General features: G+C 42.5%; 2 protein-coding genes across 7 annotated transcripts in view; one reads left to right on the plus strand and one right to left on the minus strand.

Annotated features, from left to right (window-relative positions):
- Rbl2 (RB transcriptional corepressor like 2) overlaps window positions 1–7,642 on the plus strand; it is a 72,692-nt gene extending 65,050 nt beyond the window's left edge. For all 3 annotated transcript variants that reach the window (XM_004664858.2, XM_045150434.1, XM_045150441.1), the window contains one exon: window positions 5,977–7,642. In XM_004664858.2, the coding sequence (XP_004664915.1) occupies window positions 5,977–6,147 (171 nt within the window). In that variant the 3' untranslated portion in view covers window positions 6,148–7,642. The remainder of the gene's footprint in view (window positions 1–5,976) is intronic.
- A 45-nt stretch (window positions 7,643–7,687) lies between these two features.
- Window positions 7,688–19,649, minus strand: LOC101604392 (AKT interacting protein). 4 transcript variants are annotated; one of them, XM_045150461.1, is made up of 10 exons: window positions 19,521–19,649; window positions 16,191–16,296; window positions 14,414–14,622; window positions 10,803–10,867; window positions 10,616–10,716; window positions 10,070–10,158; window positions 9,894–9,992; window positions 9,704–9,811; window positions 9,103–9,163; window positions 7,688–8,478 (listed from the first exon to the last, which is right to left on the minus strand). In XM_045150461.1, the coding sequence occupies exons 2-10, from the start codon at window positions 16,230–16,232 to the stop codon at window positions 8,371–8,373; spliced, it is 882 nt and encodes a 293-aa protein (XP_045006396.1). In that variant the 5' UTR covers window positions 16,233–16,296; window positions 19,521–19,649; the 3' UTR covers window positions 7,688–8,370. The 4 variants fall into 4 exon arrangements, with proteins under 4 accessions (XP_045006396.1, XP_045006385.1, XP_045006389.1 ...); XM_045150450.1 differs by having other exon boundaries at window positions 7,688–8,481; XM_045150454.1 differs by having other exon boundaries at window positions 7,688–8,481; window positions 16,191–16,300; window positions 19,521–19,647.
- Window positions 19,650–20,093: the final 444 nt, after the last annotated feature.

Raw genomic sequence — 20,093 nt, forward strand, 5'->3', positions numbered from 1 at the left:
TTTCTCTAAAATAGATAAAAATATCTAAAAAGAAAGAAAAGTGAGTCAGGCATGGTGGCACATATCTTTAATCACAGCTCTCAGGAGGCAGAGATAGGAAAATAGGAATGAAGTGAGTTCAAGGCCATTCTGGGGTTAGAGAGTGAGATCCAGGTCAGCCTGGGCTAGAGTGAGACCCTGACATAAAACAAAATAAACCCACCCACCCACCGCCAAAAGAGAAAAAAGTAGATGTGTAACTAATTGAAAGTGGGATAGCAGTATAATACTTTCTAGCTATTGTAAAAATAAAAATTACAAGTTGACGAAGGGCTGGAGAGGTAGCTTAGCGGTTGAGCGCTTGCCTGTGAAGCCTAAGGACCCTGGTTCTAGGCTCGATTTCCCAGGACCCACGTTAGCCAGATGCACAAGGGGGCGCACGCATCTGGAGTTCGTTTGCAGCGGCTGGAAGCCCTGGCGCGCCAGTTCTCTATCTGTCTCTCTCTCTCTGTCACTCTCAAATAAATAAATAAAAATGAACAAAAAAAATTTAAAAAAACAAGTTGACAAATAATTAGCAATGAAACCTATTTAAAAATAGATATTGGAGGTGATTAAAGATGCTTGCATGCAAAGCCTGATTGCCTGGGTTCAAATTCCCCAGTACCCACGGAAAGCCTGATGCACAAAGTGGTTCATGCATCTGGAGTTTGTATGCAGTGGCAATAGTTCTTAGCATGCCCATACTCACTCAGTTTCTCTCTCTGAAATATGTTTAAAATTTTTTAAAAAATAAAACAGAAATGGGACTGGAGAGATGGCTTAGTGGTTAAGGAGCATGCCTGCAAAGCCTAAGGACCATATTTGATTCTCTGGGTCCCACATAAGCCAGATGCTCATAGTGGCACATGCGTCTGGAGTTCGTTTGCAGCGGCTAGAAGCCCTGATGTGCCCATTCTCTCTCTCTCTCTGACTGTAATAAATAAATTTTAAAAATATATATTTTTAAAATTTTTATTAACATTTTCCATGATTATAAAATATATCCCATGGTAATTCCCTCCCTCCCAACCCCCACACTTTCCCATTTGAAATTCCATTCTCCATCATATTACCTCCCCATTACAATCATTGTACTTATATATATACAATATCAACTTACTAAGTATCCTCCTCCCTTCCTTTCTCTTCCCTTTATGTCTCCTTTTTAACTTACTGGCCTCTGCTACTAAGTATTTTCATTCTCACACAGAAGCCCAATCATCTGTAGCTAGGATCCACATATGAGAGAGAACATGTGTCACTTGGCTTTCTGGGCCTGGGTTACCTCACTTAGTATAAGCCTTTCCAGATCCATCCATTTTTCTGCAAATTTCATAACTTCATTTTGCTTTACCTCTGAGTAGAATTCTATTGTATAAATCTGTTATCCACTCATCAGTTGAGGGACATCTAGGCTGGTTCCATTTCCCAGCTATTATAAATTGAGAGCAATAAACATGGCTGAGCACGTACTTCTAAGGAAATGAGATGAGTCCTTTGGATATATGCCTAGGAGTGCTATAGCTGGGTCATATGGTAGATCAATCTTTAGCTGTTTTAGGAACCTCCACACTGATTTCCACAATGGCTGGACCAGATTGCATTCCCACCAGCAGTGTAGAAGGGTTCCTTTTTTCCCACATCCCCGCCAACATTTATGATCATTTGTTTTCAGGATGGTGGCCAATCTGACAGGAGATGGAATCTCAATGTAGTTTTAATCTGCATTTCCCTGATGACTAGTGACGTAGAACATTTTTTTAGATGCTTATATGCCATTCGTATCTCTTCCTTTGAGAACTCTCTATTTAGCTCCATAGCCCATTTTTTGATTGGCTTGTTTGATTCCTTATTATTTAACTTTTTGAGTTCTTTGTATATCCTAGATATTAGTCCTCTATCAGATATATAGCTGGCGAAGATTTTTTCCCCATTCTGTAGGTTGCCTCTTTGCTTTTTTCACTGTGTCCTTTGCAGTGCAAAATCTTTATAAATTTCATGAGGTCCCAGTGATTAATCTGTGGTTTTATTGCCTGAGCAATTGGGGTTGTATTCAGAAAGTCTTTGCCAAGACCAATATGTTGAAGGGTTTCTCCTACTTTTTCCTCTAGCAGTTTCAGAGTTTCAGGTCTGATGTTAAGGTCTTTAATCCATTTGGACTTAATTCTTGTGCATGGTGAGAGAGAAGAATCTATTTTCATACTTCTGCAGATATATATCCAGTTTTCAAAACACCATTTGCTGAAGAGGCTGTCTCTTCTCCAATGAGTATTTTTGGCATTTTTATCAAATACCAGGTGGCTAGAGCTACTAGGGCTTACATCTGGGTCCTCTATTCTGTTCCACTGATCTACATGTCTGTTTTTGTGCCAGTACCATGCTGTTTTTGTTACTATGGCTCTGTAGTATAGGTTAAAATTAGGTATGATGATACCACCAGCCTCATTTTTGTTGCTCAGTATTATTTTAGATATTCGAGGTTTTTTTTTTTGATTCCAAATGAATTTTTGGATTGTTTTTCTATTTCCATGAAGAAAGCCTTTGGAATTTTGATAGGGATTGCATTAAATGTGTAGATTGCTTTAGGTAAGATTGCCATTTTCACAATATTGATTCTTCCAATCCAGGAACAAGGGATGTTTCTCCAGTTTCTAGTGTCTTCTGCAATTTCTCGCATGAGTGTTTTAAAGTTCTCATTGTAGAGATTCTTTACTTCCTTGGTTAGGTTTATTCCAAGGTACTTTATTTTTTTTTGATGCAATTGTGAATGGGAGTGATTCTCTGATTTCATCCTCTGTGTGTTTGTTGTTAACATATATGAAGGCTACTGATTTCTGTGTATTTATTTTGTATCCTGCTACATTGCTGTAGGTTTTGATCAGCTCTAACAGTTTGCTAGTAGAGTCTTTAGGGTCCTTTATGTATGGAATCATGTCATCTGCAAATAATAACTTGATCTCTTCCTTTCCAATTTGTATCCCTTTTATGTGTGTCTCTTGCCTTATTGCTATGGCTAAGACTTCCAAAACTATATTAAATAAAAGTGGGGACAGTGGACACCCTTGTCTTGTTCCTGATTTTAGTGGAAAAGCTTCCAGTTTTTCCCCATTTAGTAATATGTTGGCTGTAGGCTTGCCATAAATAGCCTTTATTATATTGAGATATGTTCCTTCTATTCCCAGTCTCTGTAGGACTTTTATCATGAAGGGATGTTAGGTTTTGTCAAATGCTTTCTTTGCGTCTAATGAGATGATCATGTGATTTTTGTCCTTCAACCCGTTTATGTAATGTATTACATTTATAGAGTTGCGTATGTTGAACCATCCCTGCATCTCTGGGATAAAGCCTACTTGGTTAGGGTGAATGATCTTTTTGATATATTCTTGTATTCTGTTTGCCAATATTTTGTTGAGAATTTTTGCATCTATGTTCATGAGGGAGATTGGTCTGTAATTTTCTTTTTTTGTTCTATCTTTGCCTGGTTTTGGTATCAGGGTGATGCTGGCTTCATAGAAGGAGTTTGGTAGAATTCCTTTTTTTTTTCTATTTCCTGGAAAAGCTTAAGAAGCAGTGGTGTTAGCTCTTCCTTAAAAGTCTGGTAAAATTCAGCAGTGAATCCATTCGGGCCTGGGCTTTTTTTAGTTGGGAGATTATTGATAACTGTTCGGATCTCCATGTTTGTTATAGGTTTATTTAAGTGATTAATCTCATTTTGATTTAATTTAGGTAGGTCATATAGATCAAGGAAATCATCCATTTCTTTCAGATTTTCATACTTTGTGGAGTATATGCTTTTATAGTATGTCCCTATGATTTTTTGAATTTCTCTGGAATCTGTTGTGATGTTACCTTGTTCATCGATTTTGTTAATTTGCGTCTCTTCTTTCTTTTGGTCAGATTTGCTAAGGGTTTATCAATCTTGTTTATCCTTTCAAAGAACCAACTCTTTGTTTCATTAATTCTTTGGATTGTTCTTTTTGTTTCTATTTCATTAATTTCTGCCCTAATCTTTATTATTTCTTCCCGTCTACTGATTTTTGGTTTGCCTTGTTCTTCTTTTTCCAAGGCTTTAAGGCGAAGCATTAGGTCGTTTACTTGTGACCTTTCTAATTTCTTAATATAGGCACTTAAGGCTATAAATTTACCTCTTAGAACTGCCTTCATTGTGTCCCAGAGATTTTGGTACGTTGTGTTCTCATTATCATTGACTCTATAAATTTTTTGATTTCTTTCTTGATTTCTTCATTGACCCATTCATTATTTAGTAGTGTATTGTTTAGTTTCCATGATTTTGTGTATGCTCTATAGCCTTTCGCTACTGATTTGTAGTTTAATTCCATTGTGGTCAGATAGAATGCAAGGAATTATTTCTATTTTCCTGAATTTGTTAAGATTTGCTTTGTGTCCTAATATATGGTCTATTTTAGAGAATGTTCCATGTGCTGCTGAAAAGAATGTATATTCTGCAGTCTTTGGATGAAATGTCCTGTATATATCTGTTAGGTCCATTCCTTCTATGACCTCATTTAGTCCAGTTTCCTCTCTGTTTATTTTTTCCCGGGATGACCTGTCAATTGATGAGAGTGGGGTGTTAAAGTCACCCACCACCACTGTGTTTGGTGTTATCTGTGACCTTAGTTCTAATAGTGTTTGTTTGACGAATTTGGGAGCCCCCGTGTTAGGTGCATATATGTTTAGGATTGTAATGTCCTCCTGTTGGAGTGTGCCCTTAATCAATATAAAGTAACCTTCCTTATCTTTGACTAACGTTGGACTAAAGTCTACCTTGTCCGATATTAGGATAGCAACCCCTGCTTGTTTACTAGGCCCATTTGCTTGAAACACCATCTTCCAACCTTTCACCCTAAGATAATGTCTATCCTTTGTAGAAAGGTGAGTTTCTTGGAGACAACAAATTGTAGGATCGTGCTTTTTAACCCAGTCTGCAAACCTATGTCTTTTCGTTGGGGCATTGAGGCCATTGATATTAAGAGATATTATTGAAAGGTGTGTATTTATGTTTGCCTTTTTTTTGTGTGTGTGTGTGTGGTTCCAGTTCTACCTGTGCTCTCTTCTGTTAACTAGTGAGTATTGCTTGTTTTTTTCTAGGTAAAAAATATTTTTTAAAAAACCAACAGAAACAATGCTAGGTGTGGTGGTTTGTGCTTATAATTCAAGACTGGGTAGGCAGAGAGTGGATGATTTCCGGACTTGCTGACTAGCTTGTGTAAGTCAACTGAGTTCTGTGCTCAGGGAGAGAGCCTATGTCAAAACAGGGCAGAGTGATAAAGACCTCTGGCCTGCACCCTCATACATGTGCACCTGCACACACGAAGACTGCACACATACACATGCACTTACAAAAAGGGAGAAGTGCCCTGGCCCTTTAGTCTCAGCAAGGTAAGTGAAGTTGGTAGGATATACCATAGGGATTCTTTCTTCTGTAAAGGTGGTTCAAATGGGGCTGGAGAGATGGCTTAGAGGTTAAGGTGCTTGCCTGTGAGGCATAAGGACCCGTGTTCCACTCTCTAGATCCTATGTAACCAGCCACACAAAAGTGAGGCAAACACAAGGTCACACATGCGCACAAGGTGGCACAAGGATCTGGAGTTCAATTATAGTGGCTGGGGTCCTGGCATGCCAAGTTTCTCTCCCCCACTCAAATAAAAGTGATTTTGTTTGTTTGTTTGTTTGTTTTTTTGTTTTTGGAGGTAGGGTTTCACTCTAGCTCAGGCTGACCTGGAATTCACTATGTAGTCTCAGGGTGGCCTAGAACTCACAGCGATCCCCCTACCTCTGCCTCCCGAGTGCTGGGATTAAAGGCTTGTGCCACCATGCCCAGCTAAAAATGATTTAAAATTTTTTTCAAAACATGGTTCAAACTGTGTGAGAGTCTTGAATACTGAGCAGTGTGTATTAGCATCTTAAAGTTTTCATATCTCTTCTCCCCACCAGAGGCTAAGAGAAATTAACAGTATGATACGGACAGGAGAAACTCCAACTAAAAAGAGAGGGATTCTCTTGGACGATGGAAGTGAATCACCTGCTAAAAGAATCTGCCCAGAAAATCATTCTGCTTTATTACGTCGTCTTCAAGATGTAGCTAATGACCGAGGTTCCCACTGAGGTTAGTCTTTGGTACTGAAACTGTCTGTTCATGAGCTGTGTTTAGCTGCAGTAATGCATGCTAGATCATGGAGCCTTTTCCCTTAATCCAGCAATTGATTTAGAGTCTGTTAGAAACAGGAATGAACTAGCCAGGCATGATGGCACATGCCTTTAATCTCAGCACTTGGAAGCGCTTTTAACCACTGAGCCATCTCCTCAGCACAATAAAGTATTTGGTAGGTGAAGGAAAGGGGTGGGGGGGGTAGGATTAACTCAAGGCTAGCCTGAGCTACCTAAGACCCTGTCTCAAAAAATGAAAGGAAGGAAGGAAGGAAAAGAAGGACAGTTTGGTGATAAATTAAGACTTACTCTTGGTATCCTTGGGATACTTTAATATATCCCAGTTGCCTTTTCCCCTGCATAGTGCTTTCCTTCAATACTGTTCAGAATCCAAATTTGGATTTTTAACTCTTCTGCAGACTTTTATAAGTACTGTAGAGAACAAAATGGACATCTGTGAGAGACCTCTGTTAACACACTCCTGTACAGTACAGGAATTGTATTTCAAGTCCTTTCTTACCCACAAGTGGTCAGCTCTAGTCTTCATGAAAAGACAAACTTTGGCAGTTTTGTCCTAAAACACTTGGTAGGAGTTTGTAACTTACATTCGTGAGAGAAAGAACCGAGGACATGGTGCAGATTTGGTGGTTCCAGGCACTAGTCCAAGTCTCTTGTCCCTCCTTCCCCAGTCAGTGTGCTAAGGTGTGACAGTGGTGCAATGTCTGAATGAACCTATATCTGTGGTGGCACTTTAGGGCTGTAAATGCATGATTTTGTAATCCAGATTTTGCTGTATATTTATGATGGCACTTTCTAAAATGTGAACTTTATTAGGTACAAAACTTCTAGGCTAAACAGTCAATATTTTCTTTAATGCTTTTGTACTTTTTTAAAAAACTGTTAATGCCCTAGTAGCCACCTTTTGGGCATATGTTTTAAATTCTCCAGTTCGGGTTGTTGTTGTTGTTGTTCTGTAGAAATCATCCAGCTAAGCAAAGATTCTAAATCAGGTTGAATAGAGGGGATTAATAAGAAAAATTATGACCTCTTCCTTTAGGAGGTAGTTATCCAAAAGAAAGAATCTTTGGGTGTGTTCCTGGAAGTTAATAAAATAGGTTGGAGAATTTAGGTTGTTAATAGTACACAGTACCATTGATACAAATTAGAAAATTATTTAACAGCTACTGAATTATCTATATATACCTTTATTAATCATTATTGTTCCAGCAATTTTAAAGTTGAATTAATAGTATTAGGGAAAAATTCAATTGTAAATTGAATCAATATAAACAAAGTTACTGGGTAACTTCATATTGCTCTAAAAGAAATATAGAATTTACACTGTTCAATTAGAATAGTGTTCTGCAAAAATATTTATAAAACCTCTCAAGATACTGCTACTGTAATTTTATATGAAAATAAGTGTATTTTTCAATAAAGCATTTATAAATTAGTATTTGTTTAGTTATTTTTGAGAAAGAATCTTTAGTTTTCTGCATAAATGACAAAAACAATCATTTATTGGTTTATTTTATCACTACTACATTAGTCATTCATCATTTAAATATCTGACTCATTAAAAACCGTTTCAACACTTTTTTCTCCCATTTACCATAAAAATACAATAATTTGCTTTAAAAAAAAACAAACCATGAACAAGCATTCTGGTTTCCCCCCACTTTTCTAATGTTTCTCGGAGATAGTAGTTTATCGATCGGTAAGACAGTAGGCTGAAGACTGAAATCACACATTCTTCCACTTCAAAGTGCTGAGCTCCGGAACCTGCTCTCTCTACACCTTTCCTGTCCATATCCTAACATATGTACAACCGAAAACACCACCTTGCAAACTATTACAGAGGGCTGGTTTTTCTCCACTCTATTAGTTTAAGTAAACACAACTTACCTCTAGCATCATATTCAGAAAAATACTTAAGCCTCAAGGTCCCCAACAATTTGGAGTACTGAACTAGATAGCCAGCCTAAGACACTTCTGTCAGAAGTAACGCATTACTTAATGAGGGCCTTCCACACCCTGCTGTTAGAACCTACGAATCCATGGACAACGCCGAGAACAGTCACTGTTACGCATTTACTCTTCAGGCAGTCCTTCGCCATTAGTCAGCTTGAACTAGGCCAGAGTCCAGCAGGAAAGTGCGCGGTGCACCAGATTTGCCGTCTCTTAAGTTGTTGCTGTCTTCTCTTCTTTACTGAAAGGTTGTACTGAGCCAGGCTTTACCCATGAAAGGCCAGCAACATGAACACTCTTATTGTGCTGCTCGTCAGGCTTCTTCTAGGCACAATTCAAAACAGACATTAAAAAACGGGGGGGGGGGGGGACGAGGCTGGAGAGATTGCCTGGTGGTAAGGTGCTTACCTGCAAAGCCAAAGGACTCAAGGTACAATTCCCCAGGACAAACATAAGCCAGATGCACAAGATGACACATGCATCTGGAGTTTGTTTGCAGTGGCTGGAGGTCCTGGCATGCCCATTTTATCTATCTATATGCCTCTCTCTCACTCCCAAATAAATAAAAATAAAATACATATTTTTTTAAAAAAAGAGTTCAGGGGCTGGAGAGATGGCTTAGCGGTTAAGTGCTTGCCTGTGAAGCCTAAGGACTGGATTCCCCAGAACCCACGTTAGCCAGATGTACAAGGGGACACAGGCATCTGGAGTTTGTTTGCAGTGGCCGGAGGCCCTGGCGCACCCATTTTCTCTCTCTCTCTGTCTCTCTCTGTCACTCTCAAATAAATAAATAAAAACAAAATAAAAAAAAAATTAAAAATAGGAGAGTTCAACATATAAACTAGTTTCCCTGAAAGTGAGCTGTTCATAAATGGTGGTCTCCAATAAAGACACTTTAGAAAAGAAACATTGGGAGAGCTATTTCAAAGATGATTGCCTACTCACTTTCTGAGTCAGCATCTTCTCTCTGGCTTCATCATGTACAGAAGGGTTCCATGGAGAAAAGCTTAAAGGACAAATGTTAGAAGTGGTTATGGCTTTCTAGATGTGAAAACAGCCATTTTCCCAACAATTAAGGTAATTTAAAAAATTGAGAGCATTTTTAAAGAGTAATGTTTAATTAGTTGCAAACATACATATGTTGTTGTCTACCTGATAACAACCTCTTATAATCCATTAGTATATTTCATCCCACCCCAGCAATGCCAATGTCCTGCACAGCAAAATCACTAGTTCTGCAAACTCTTGCAGATGTAACTTCCCATGATCAAATAGGAGCCTGCCATTCTCCCTCTTCACCCAATGTGAATATTGACAGGGCGATAGCAGTTTAAGGGGACAGCAGCAAACACGACCTACCAAAAAAGACCTACCAAAAAAGTCCTCCCATGGAAATGAGTGAGCACTAATACCTTACTGCTGGCACAGTGTGTAGGACGTGTAAGGCCAGAGCCGAAGTAGCATCAGAAGCTAAGAATGATAAAAACTGTAGGCTAATACATGTTTCTTCTAAAGCCTCATTAAAGGACTAGATGTTACCACTTACCTAATTGCGTAGGGATCTTCTATTTTCGGCTGGTCAAACAAACGAGCAGTACATACTTTAACACTGTCAACCACTTTACTTTTAAAAAGCTGAACATCTTTTTCATACCTGTTGAAAGTTAAATCAAGAATTTACAAACTTACTTAGCTACATTAAAAAACTTATCTTAAAGAAAGCTCAAGTTACATACAGTACTGCAGCTTCTGGGTTTAGGGGGCTCGTTGTGTCGATCTTGTAGAAAACTCTCCTTGCGTACATTAAAACTTGCCAAATATGGTTATGGTTCCGCCTGCAGGGAAACAAAGCACGATTACCATGGCTTGTTCCTGTTGTCTTTGTTGCTAGAAGCTGCACTGATGTACTAACCTCCACTTTGCAAATGCTCTCTTCACATCCAGTTCACCTGAGGTGGGATCAACTAGCGGGTGAAAGACGGGAATATCAAACACCAAGCGCTATTTGTAAAGAAAGACATGTCTTAATGGATGTAGTGATGCTTATTAGACCCACAGAGATAGTCACAAATAAGGGTAATGTAGCTGTAATATTCATGTCACAGATATGTTCCAAGATGGGTCCTTCACTACTACAACCATTTTCCTAGAATATAAGTTCTTTTATGGGGATGGGGGGCTCTCTCATCCCTTGTAGCATGGCACCTCCAGTCATACCACGAGTGGTGCAGCACAGCCCCAAGCCTCCCCTACACCCCTGAGGAAATAAGATGAAGCTACAGATAGAGGACAGTGTGGCTGGAGATGTAACAAAGCACCAGATCCTCCTTGAAAGGCTACAGGGAGACCCACATTTGTTAAAGGGTTGTGTCAGGAGCAGAACCAAGAAATCAGTAAGCCTGAACTACCCCTCACTGAATGAAACTCCGCCCAAAGCCCAGCTGCATGTCCTACTTACTGGACAGTCACCATCTGGATAGTTATCAGGGATATAAACTGTAAACTTGAACACGCCATCCTGATACAGCCCGTGCCGTATGAATATTACTCCAAACCACACTGCAAAAAAACAACCACCACGCTGAAAGCCTAATCTGTGTCACAGAACAAACATTCCATAAGTTAAGATTGAATCCTTATCTTACTTAATGCAGAGCGGTAAGATGGCTGTATATAGACACCTGGCAACTTCTGCTTCACAACCAGGGTACTGAAACAAAAGCAGCATAGGAAGAAGTTTATATGTCAGTGACACAGACCAAATCATCCCACATTCATTTCCTGTGACACAACAGCAGCACTTAAGGGTCAGCCGAATCACCCCAGCCTCTCTCCTGACACACTCTGAGCATCCTGACCACCACCCACTTGCTAGCTTCACAACCAGCCCACAAAGAAACTCGTGAGCCAACCATGGGACCCAGAAACCCGTTTTGCAAACTATCATCTTAGAAATCTGGCTGCAAGTAGCTCTGAACAACTTTTGCTTACACTTGGGATATTAAATTTGTGCTAAATGCAAACATTTATAAAATTATTGCTTTTATCACTATAAATCATAGTGCACACACATACATAAAGTTATTTTTACTATTAAAATGCAATTTTCCTTTTGGGCTTCAGTACATTATACATTTATACTACTAAATTTAAAAGACTCTTTTTAAAAACTTTTATTTTATTTGAGAGAGAGAGAAGCAGAGAGAAAGAGAGAATGGGCATACCAGGGCCTTCAGCCACTGCAAATAAACTCCAGACATATGCACGCCACCTTGTGCATCTGGTATACATGGGTCCTGGGGAATCAAACCTATGTCCTTTGGCTTAGGCAAGTACCTTAACCGCTAAGCCATCTCTCCAGCCCTACAAACACTTTAGTTGCCACCTTAGGTACTAAGCTCCAAGCCCATGTACTTGCCACAACTTGGTGTTCTTTGAGGCTGACTTATCACATCCTGCAGGGCAGAGTCTAGATCTGGTGCAGGTATCACTGTGCACTCTCACACTATTCATTCCCCAAAACTCCTTCACTCAGATACTGGAACATTGGGCCTTGCCAGAAAGTGAGAACAGTGGGTGCTGACAAAGACAGATGAGTGTCTTGACAAAAAGGCTTTCTTGGTGACCCACTAACAGCCATTATGCTGTGTTCCTTTCAGCTGCAGCCATGAGCTGAGATCTGACCTTGAAAAAAATGTTGGCCAAGGCCCTTAAAGCACCTTTACCATGCCAGGCATGGTGGCTCACACCTTTAATCCCACCACTCGGGAGGCAGAGGTAGGAGGACTGCCGTGAGTTCGAGGCCACTCTGAGATTACATAGTGAATTCCAGGTCAGCCGGGGCCAGAGTGAGACCCTACCTCAAAAACGAAACAAAAAACACCTTCACCTGACAATCCTTAACTGCACTGAGAAATAGTGTATTGGGCCTTTGTTTTTTGTTTGCAAGACAGGTCTCTCTAGCCCAGGATGACCTGGAACCTCTGTCACACCAGGTTGGCCTTGAACTCAAGAGTACTTCTCCTACCTTGCCACCAGAGTACTGGGATTAAAGGTGTGAACTGCCATGTCCAACTTTGCCATCAAATTTATTTCTCTATTTAAGTATTTTCTAAGTTATCTACATATACTAAGCTGACCTCAAACTAATGGCAGATCTTCCTGCCTCAACTTTGGTGCTGGAACTACAGGCATGAGGCATCATATGATGTGGGTCCATTCCATTTTTGTCACTAAAATTTAACAAATCAACAGTGGTATGGCTAGCAGATACAGCTACTTCAGTGAGGATTGCCAAAGAAGGCAATTGTGTAACACAGCAGACTTTTAAACACCACAATAAGAGGCTATCCACCTCACTGGCTCACTCAGACACAAAGCCTTCATTATAAAGCTGAAAGAACCATTGCCATCAAATCACACCCAGCAACTACACTAGAGTCTCAGTCCCTCTGATCACTACACCATTAGTACACTTGGGGGAGGGATCAAGATATTTAAAATGATTGTTTTGGTTTCTCTCTCTAGCACAGGCTGACCTAGAATTCACTATGTACTCTCAGAGTGACCTTGAACTAACAGCAATCCTCCTATCTCTGCCTCCCAGGTGCTGGGATTAAAGGCATGCGCCACCACAGCCAGTTTACAGAGTCATTTTTAAATGATGGGAATTAAGAATAAATTATATAAACTTATTTTTTTTAAATCTTATTTTGAAGCAGAGTCTCACTGTAGCCTATGCTGACCTGGAACTCACTCTGTAGTCCAGGCTGGCCTCAGGCTCATGGCAATCTTCCCACCTTAGCCTCTCGAGTACTGGGATTAAAGGTGTATGCTACATGCTGGGCCATGCTTTCTTTTTAACAAATGGTCCAAATAAACACCTTCTGAAAGTGTGATACTTGAGCCCTTCCATGTGACCAGCACTGTATCACCACTACCAGCTCTGCTGCACTCAACTATTGCTCTCTAGAGGCTGGTACAATGTTAGATGAAGGGTGGACCCAAAGCTTTCACTTTGTATAGAAGCCAATCCCCACCTTTGAGGAGCACACCAAGTAAGTCAAATCCCTTCTAATAGAAGACCTGCAAATGCACGATGGCAGCTTTAATAAGTACTTCCTGTGTTTTCTTCTTCAAGCCAGCACTTCTACTTCCTTCACCTACTAACACTGAATATCTGTCTTCCTAACCCTTTCTTACCTGGACCACCTCAGTCTGTCAGGATGCTTCCTAACACGTGGGAACCAAAATGGAGCCCATTCTTCCCAATAGGTGTGACCCAAGAGACTGCCACCCAGCTACTGCCCATCCTCAGAAGCCTCTAGGTGAAATGCTTCATAGAAAGGGAGACCAAAATTAAGCTATTAGGTTTCTAATCCACTATGGGTTTTCCAGAAATCTGTTTCTTTCGTACTTTCCAAGAGGAAAAAGCGGGAGAAGGGGGCTGGAGAGATTGCTCAGGGGTTAAGGTACTTGCCTGCAAAACCTAACAAATTGGGTTTGATTACCCAGTACCCACATAAAGCCAGAGGCACAGTAGCACATGCACCTGGAGTTGTGTACAGAAGCTAGAGGCCCTGGTGTGCCCATTCTCTGAGTCTGTCTCTCATCTCTCTCTCTCTGCTTGCAAATAAATATTTTTTTTATTTTTATTTTTTATTTATTTATTTTTTAATATTTTTAAAAATTTTTTATTCATTTATTTGAGAGCGACAGAAACAGAGAGAAAGACAGATAGAGGGAAAGAGAGAGAATGGGCGCGCCAGGGCTTCCAGCCTCTGCAAACGAACTCCAGACGCATGCGCCCCCTTGTGCATCTGGCTAACGTGGGACCTGGGGAACCGAGCCTCGAACCAGGGTCCTTAGGCTTCACAGGCAAGCGCTTAACCGCTAAGCCATCTCTCCAGCCCTTTTATTTATTTATTTGAGAGCAACAGACACAGAGAGAAAGACAGAGGGAGAGAGAGAATGGGCGTGCCAGGGCTTCCAGCCTCTGCAAACGAACTCCAGATGTGTGCGCCCCCTTGTGCATCTGGCTAATGTGGGACCTGGGGAACCGAGCCTCGAACCGGGGTCCTTAGGCTTCACAGGCAAGCACTTAATTGCTAAGCCATCTCTCTAGCCCAAATAATTTTTTTTTTTTTAATGAGAGGAGTTTGGCCTTTAAGATTAAATTATGAGTCCATGAAATTTATGTCATTTCCCCACCTTCAAGGATCACATTTGTAATGGAACCAATTGATTAGGAACTTACAATTCTGCAAGAAGTGAGTACTCCAGGTAGAAGGGTCCGTAAGATGCATGTGTGCCATTTGTTGACTGTACTGCCGGGGCAGGAGATGTAGGCTTCGTGATGGGCAAAGCATTTTTGGGAATAGAAGGCAGCTGTTTTTTTGGTGCACTTCGTGGAGGACTAGTTTTCACATCGCCTGTTGTTAACGTTTTCTCATCCCCATCAGATCGCTATTCAAGAGAAAGCTGTGAGACTATGTGTGATACTCTTAATCACAGAATAAATTCTCAGGACTTCAACATAAGAGTTGGGATTACTCTTTCACAATGGAGATTCTCACAGCATGATCAAGCAGGTCATATAATAAGTGAGCAAAACCAAAACAGCACTAGGAAACTCATTAGCTGCGTCCTGTTAGAAGAATACAACATACTCTTTTTTTTTGTTTTTTGTTTTTAGATTTTTCGAGGTAGGGTCTCACTCTAGCCCAGGCTGACCTGAAATTCACTATGTAGTCTCAGGGTGCCTTGAACTCATGGCGATCCTCCTACCTCTGCCTCCTGAGTGCTGGGATTAAAGGCGTGCGCCACCACGCCCGGCAAACATACTCTTAAACAAGAAAAAATGCACTCGCCTATGACCCCCAAAGAGGCCAGGGGTCACCAAGCCATTAGAAACGGAGTACGGTCAGGGATGCCCATTGCACATACAGATGCTGTAAAATGGCAGGTGCTAACTTGTTCAGAATTGTGTGAATAAATGAACGTACTACTTGATGTTACCACTTGGAAACAAAGAAAATGAAGCTATTATCTCAGTTGCTTGGGTCTGATTCTGGTATGTTACCACATATGGAATACCAACAGCATAAAGTCAGTCACATGACCAGAAAATAAGCTAGCATTTCATTAGTACATTTTTGAGTGTGACCAAAGGCTATTTACTTCTCTGTATAAAAACTGAATATTAGGGCTGGAGGGATGGCTTAGCAGTTAAGGCATTTGCTTACAAAGCCAAAGGATCCTAGATTGATTCTGCAGGACCCACATAAACCAGATACATAGGGGTACATGCATGTGGAGTACGTTTGCAGAGGAGGCCCTGGCATGCCCATTCTCTCCCTTTCTCTCTCTCTCAAATAAACAAATAAATAATGTTTTTAAAAATTGAATATTATATACATAGAAAAAAGATAATAGTTGTGTTGTCTTACAAATAAAATTAAGGGCTAATTCTATTTTGTATTTATAAAATAAAAAATAGACATATTTATATTTTAAGATTTCCTCAAGGAATTTTTTTAAATTTCATATAAAATTTGGCGATGGTGTTCACACATGTAATCCCAGGTAAGGGAAGGAGAATGGTGAGTTCAAGGCCAGCCTGGGCCACATAGTATGGGTTAGACTAGTCAGGGTTATATAGCAAGATTTTGTATCAACAGACAGACAAATAAACAAGGACAGAAATTTTATGTAGAACAATTAATTTCATCTAAGTCTAAGTAGACTTGATTGGACTGACTTTCTAAAAGCTTCTCTAAACCAGTCAATCTTGGAATTTAAACAGAGAAGCTCTTTTCACAAATTTGAAAAGCTTATAGTTACAAATTTAATCATGTATAAATAGAATAGTGATTGCAAGAGTTTCTGTTTGGCATGCAATGTCAAGCTTGAGAAACTGGCTTTAATGGACAAAATCATTATGCAAAGATTACAGGTGACCTTAATATAGATTCCGTTAGCCTTCCTTTTGAGTCTTTCCTGCCAGAGCTGCTACACTTATTGACTGTACCTACTTTGCGCACAGGACCTGCAGACATGCTCCACAAAGGGTTCATAACGTGTACTCCCAGCAGATTCAGTGGTCTGTGTCATCCAACTCTTCTGGCCTCAGTGTCCACTCTGCCTTGAACAAGATGGAAACACACACACACCAATACCAACAGTTAAGGCTGAGAGAATGGTTGAAAACAAGGCCTGGCGTACTATAGCTATCTATCATGTTATATGTCATACAGTTTTCCAAAACCCTAGGACATGTCTTCAGGCCACCTCAGAACTCCCTTCAGGCTCCAATTCCTCTCACACCTGTAGATGTGTACAAGAATCTGTGTATCATAGTCAAGTGTGGTAATCCCAGTATGTGAGGAGCATAGGCAGGAGTTTGAGACCAGTTTGGGTCACATAACAAACCCAGGGAGAGAAAGACAGACACACACACACACATCACCACCTGTGGACTGGACCCTTAGCCCACATTCAGATTATAAAATGACAACATTCACCTTTAGTAGCAGAAATTCTGAAGACATCAACTACAGCACACAGCTGAATTCTAGACATCAACTAACAGCAAAGCCAGATACCAAATATCCCAAACCACCTACACAAAAATGGTAACCCAGGCTGGAGAGACGGCTTAGAGGTTAAGTGCATGCCTGTGAAGCTTAAGGACCCCGGTTCAAAACTCCAGTCCCCAGGACCCACACTGGCCAGATGCACAAGGTGCTGCAAATGTCTGGAGTTCATTTGTAGTGGCTGGTGGCCCTCGCACACCCATTTTCTCTATCTGCCTCTTTCCCTGTCACTCTCAAATAAATAAATAAAAATTTTTTTAAATGTAAAAAAAAAAGTGGTATCCCTATTCCTAGGCTCATAGCTGATAAAGATTCCAGGTGGGGGCTGGAGAGATGGTATAGCAGTTAAGGCACTTGCCTGCAAAGCCTAAGGACCCAGGTTCGATTCCCTAGGACCCACAAACACCAAATGCACAAGGTAGCACATGTGTCTGGAGTTGGTTTGCAGTGGTTCAGTCCTTAGGCTTTGCAGGCAAGCACCTTAAACATTAAGCCATCTCTCCAGCCCCTAAATTTTTTTAAAATTATTACTAGACAGAGAAAATGGACACACCAAGGCCTCTAGCCACTGCAAACAAATTCCAGACACATGCACCACTTTGTGCATCTGGCTTACATGCGTTCTGGGGAATCAAACCCAAAGTTTTAAGCTTTGCATGCAAACACCGTAACTGCTAAGCCATCTCTCCAGCCCCAGACACCTTTTTTTAAAATTTATTTATTTGAGAAAGAGAAAGAAGCACATAGAGAATGGGTGTACCAGGGCCTCTAGCTCCTCCTAATGAACTCCAGGCACATGTGCCACCTTGTATATCTGTGGGTCTTGGGGAATCAAACCTGGGTATTTCGGCTTTGCAGGCAAGTACCTTAATCACTAAGCTATCTCTCCAGCATCCCCCTCCCTTTTTTGGGGGGGGACAATTCTAAAAATAAGTCAGTTCTCTAGTACTTAGAAATTGCCAGCAAGTAAGGGTATGAAAGGGACATTTCACAAACAAGGCATATGCTTGAAGCTGCATTAGTGGATAAATAAGAAAACATTCCTACAAGGTCACAAAGTCAGTGGGTCATTTACTAAATATACAAAGCAAGCAGCAAAGGGACAGCAGCCAACCTAGCCCCAGTTGGAAAGCCATCTCCCCAAGGCGCTGCTGTGTTTAAAGCATAGCTGCCCTGAGTTCCTGTTTGTGTGGCTGCAAAGGTTGGAGGGAAAAGTATCAAACCTCGGCCCAAAATCATGGACCAAGTGTGGAATCAGCAGCGATCTGTTTGCTTACATGGGTGGGTACCAGCTGCCACCCCAGCAGTGCCCATTACTGCTGTGCTGCTTCTCAGAAATAATGCCACCCAGTAATTAAATCAGAGGATGGGAACCCTAGCTCTTCACTGGCCTGTTGACTTGCATCCAGTAAGTAGAAAGACTGCAAACCTGGCAAAGGGTACTGACACAATAGCTGTGACATCAAAATGTGGTGTGTGAAGGGGGGATCACCATGAGATGGAGACAACCCTGAGACTACAGAGTGAATTCCAGTTTAGCCAGGGCTAGAATGAGACATACCTCAAAAAACAAAACCAAACAAACAAACAAAAATGTGTGTGGTAGGGGCACACTCCTGTTTGGCTCACACAAAACCAACACTGACCTTTTATGATCAGCAGTCTACTATCTTAGACCCAGGACACCCTGCTTCAACTGGGCTGGGGATGGGGGGACCCTACCCTTTGGCAGACAGTACTAATCCCCAATTCACTGGTTGGCAGTAATTGCCTGTAAAGTGCTCACATTGTAATTCTTTGAGAACTGAATCAACCTTGCCATCCCTCAGATCTTCCTGTCTTCAAGCAAGAGGCATTTCATGGGCTACTACCCGGCCCCCGCTGCGATGTATTCCTTTTAAACTCAATGTTCAATGTTTCAGACATAAGCTACCCATTTATTAGATGTGTAGCCTACTACTGGCACAGTATGACACGGTCCCATAGGAATGAGTGATACAGGTGGAAGGGAAACAGGCTACATCCTTGTCCTCAGGAAGCAACTTCAGATTCAACACAATTCCTTGCCTTTACATCACACAACTGAGAAATCGGTATGTTCGCCTTGTGCAATGATAGGTACCTGGCACAAGCCACGTACCGGCTGCTTCCTCTATGACACAGTGCCTCCACAGGCACTAACTTAATACATCATCAAATGGGTTTACAAAATTCAACGTTAAGAGGTGACAAGACAGAACCCAGGGAGAAGACGTAAACAGACCAGGCTCGTTGGGGACAGCCAGCAGGCTGGGATGGGCACCCACGCCTGGGGCACGAGCACGCAGAGAATCTGGACAAACCTGTCTCCAAGGTGATGCAAGGCGAGAGCCGTGTCCTGGTCTCTTGGCTAGCTCGACACTGGCTGGGGCCCGCGAGCCTTTCGGGTGGGGACTGAGGGCTCCGCGACCGTCCCCCTCAGCTAGGGAGCAGGACGAAGGGGGCCCGGGCCTGGAGGGGCCGTCGGGCACCCGAGCGCCAGCCGGGCCCGCCTCTCTCTAGGGCCCGACCGTCCCAGCTCACGCCGCGGCCGCCACGGGGCGAAGGTGAGCAGAGGCCGCAGCGCAGCAGGTGCCTGTAAACGCGCACAGGTGCCCGGGCCCCGCCCCTGTGTCCCAGCGCGGCCGCCGTCGCCGTTCAATCGAGCTCACCCCCTAGGGCAGACAAATGCCGGGCCCAAAGACGCCAGCGACTTAGGCTTAACAGACTCGTCGCCCTCTAAATACCTACCTGCCGGCTAGGCAGTGCCCCTCCACCTCGGTGCCCTTAATGTGGGGTTCTCGGCTGCCGAGCGCCTCGGCGGCCCGACAGCATCTCTGGCTGCAGCGCAGCCCAGCCCCTGCCGCTCCCCGCTCCGCTCCGCCCCGCCCTGCCCCGACCCAGCCCACCCGGCCCTCGGCGCCGGGCCCCGCCCCCGACCCCGCCCCCCGCCCGGCGCTTCCGCCCAGCCTTCCTGGCGCCAAGTGGCTGCCTACCTATCCATCAAAGGCGCTCTTCCGGGGGGCGTGGAGAGACGACAGTCCATCCTGCCAATCAAATCAGCTCAGCCTGGGTGGGGCCGCGCTTGACCCGCCCCTTACGTAACAGCCCCGGGGGCGAGCTGTCTGTCAAGGAAGTGTTCAGCCCCTGGGGAAGCACGGGGCGGAATAAAACAGGTCCCCGGACACCATTGGCCGCGGCGTCCGCCGGTCACCGTGGATACCCGCCCCTAGCCGCCGCGGCCCGTAGCCATTCCGGGGCTGAGATTGCGGATTCCCTGCGGCGGGCGCCGGCGGTCCGTGGAAGGACTGCAGCGGGCCTGCG

This window comes from Jaculus jaculus, chromosome 1 (assembly GCF_020740685.1).
Source record: "Jaculus jaculus isolate mJacJac1 chromosome 1, mJacJac1.mat.Y.cur, whole genome shotgun sequence".
NCBI classification, from domain to species: Eukaryota; Metazoa; Chordata; class Mammalia; order Rodentia; family Dipodidae; genus Jaculus; species Jaculus jaculus.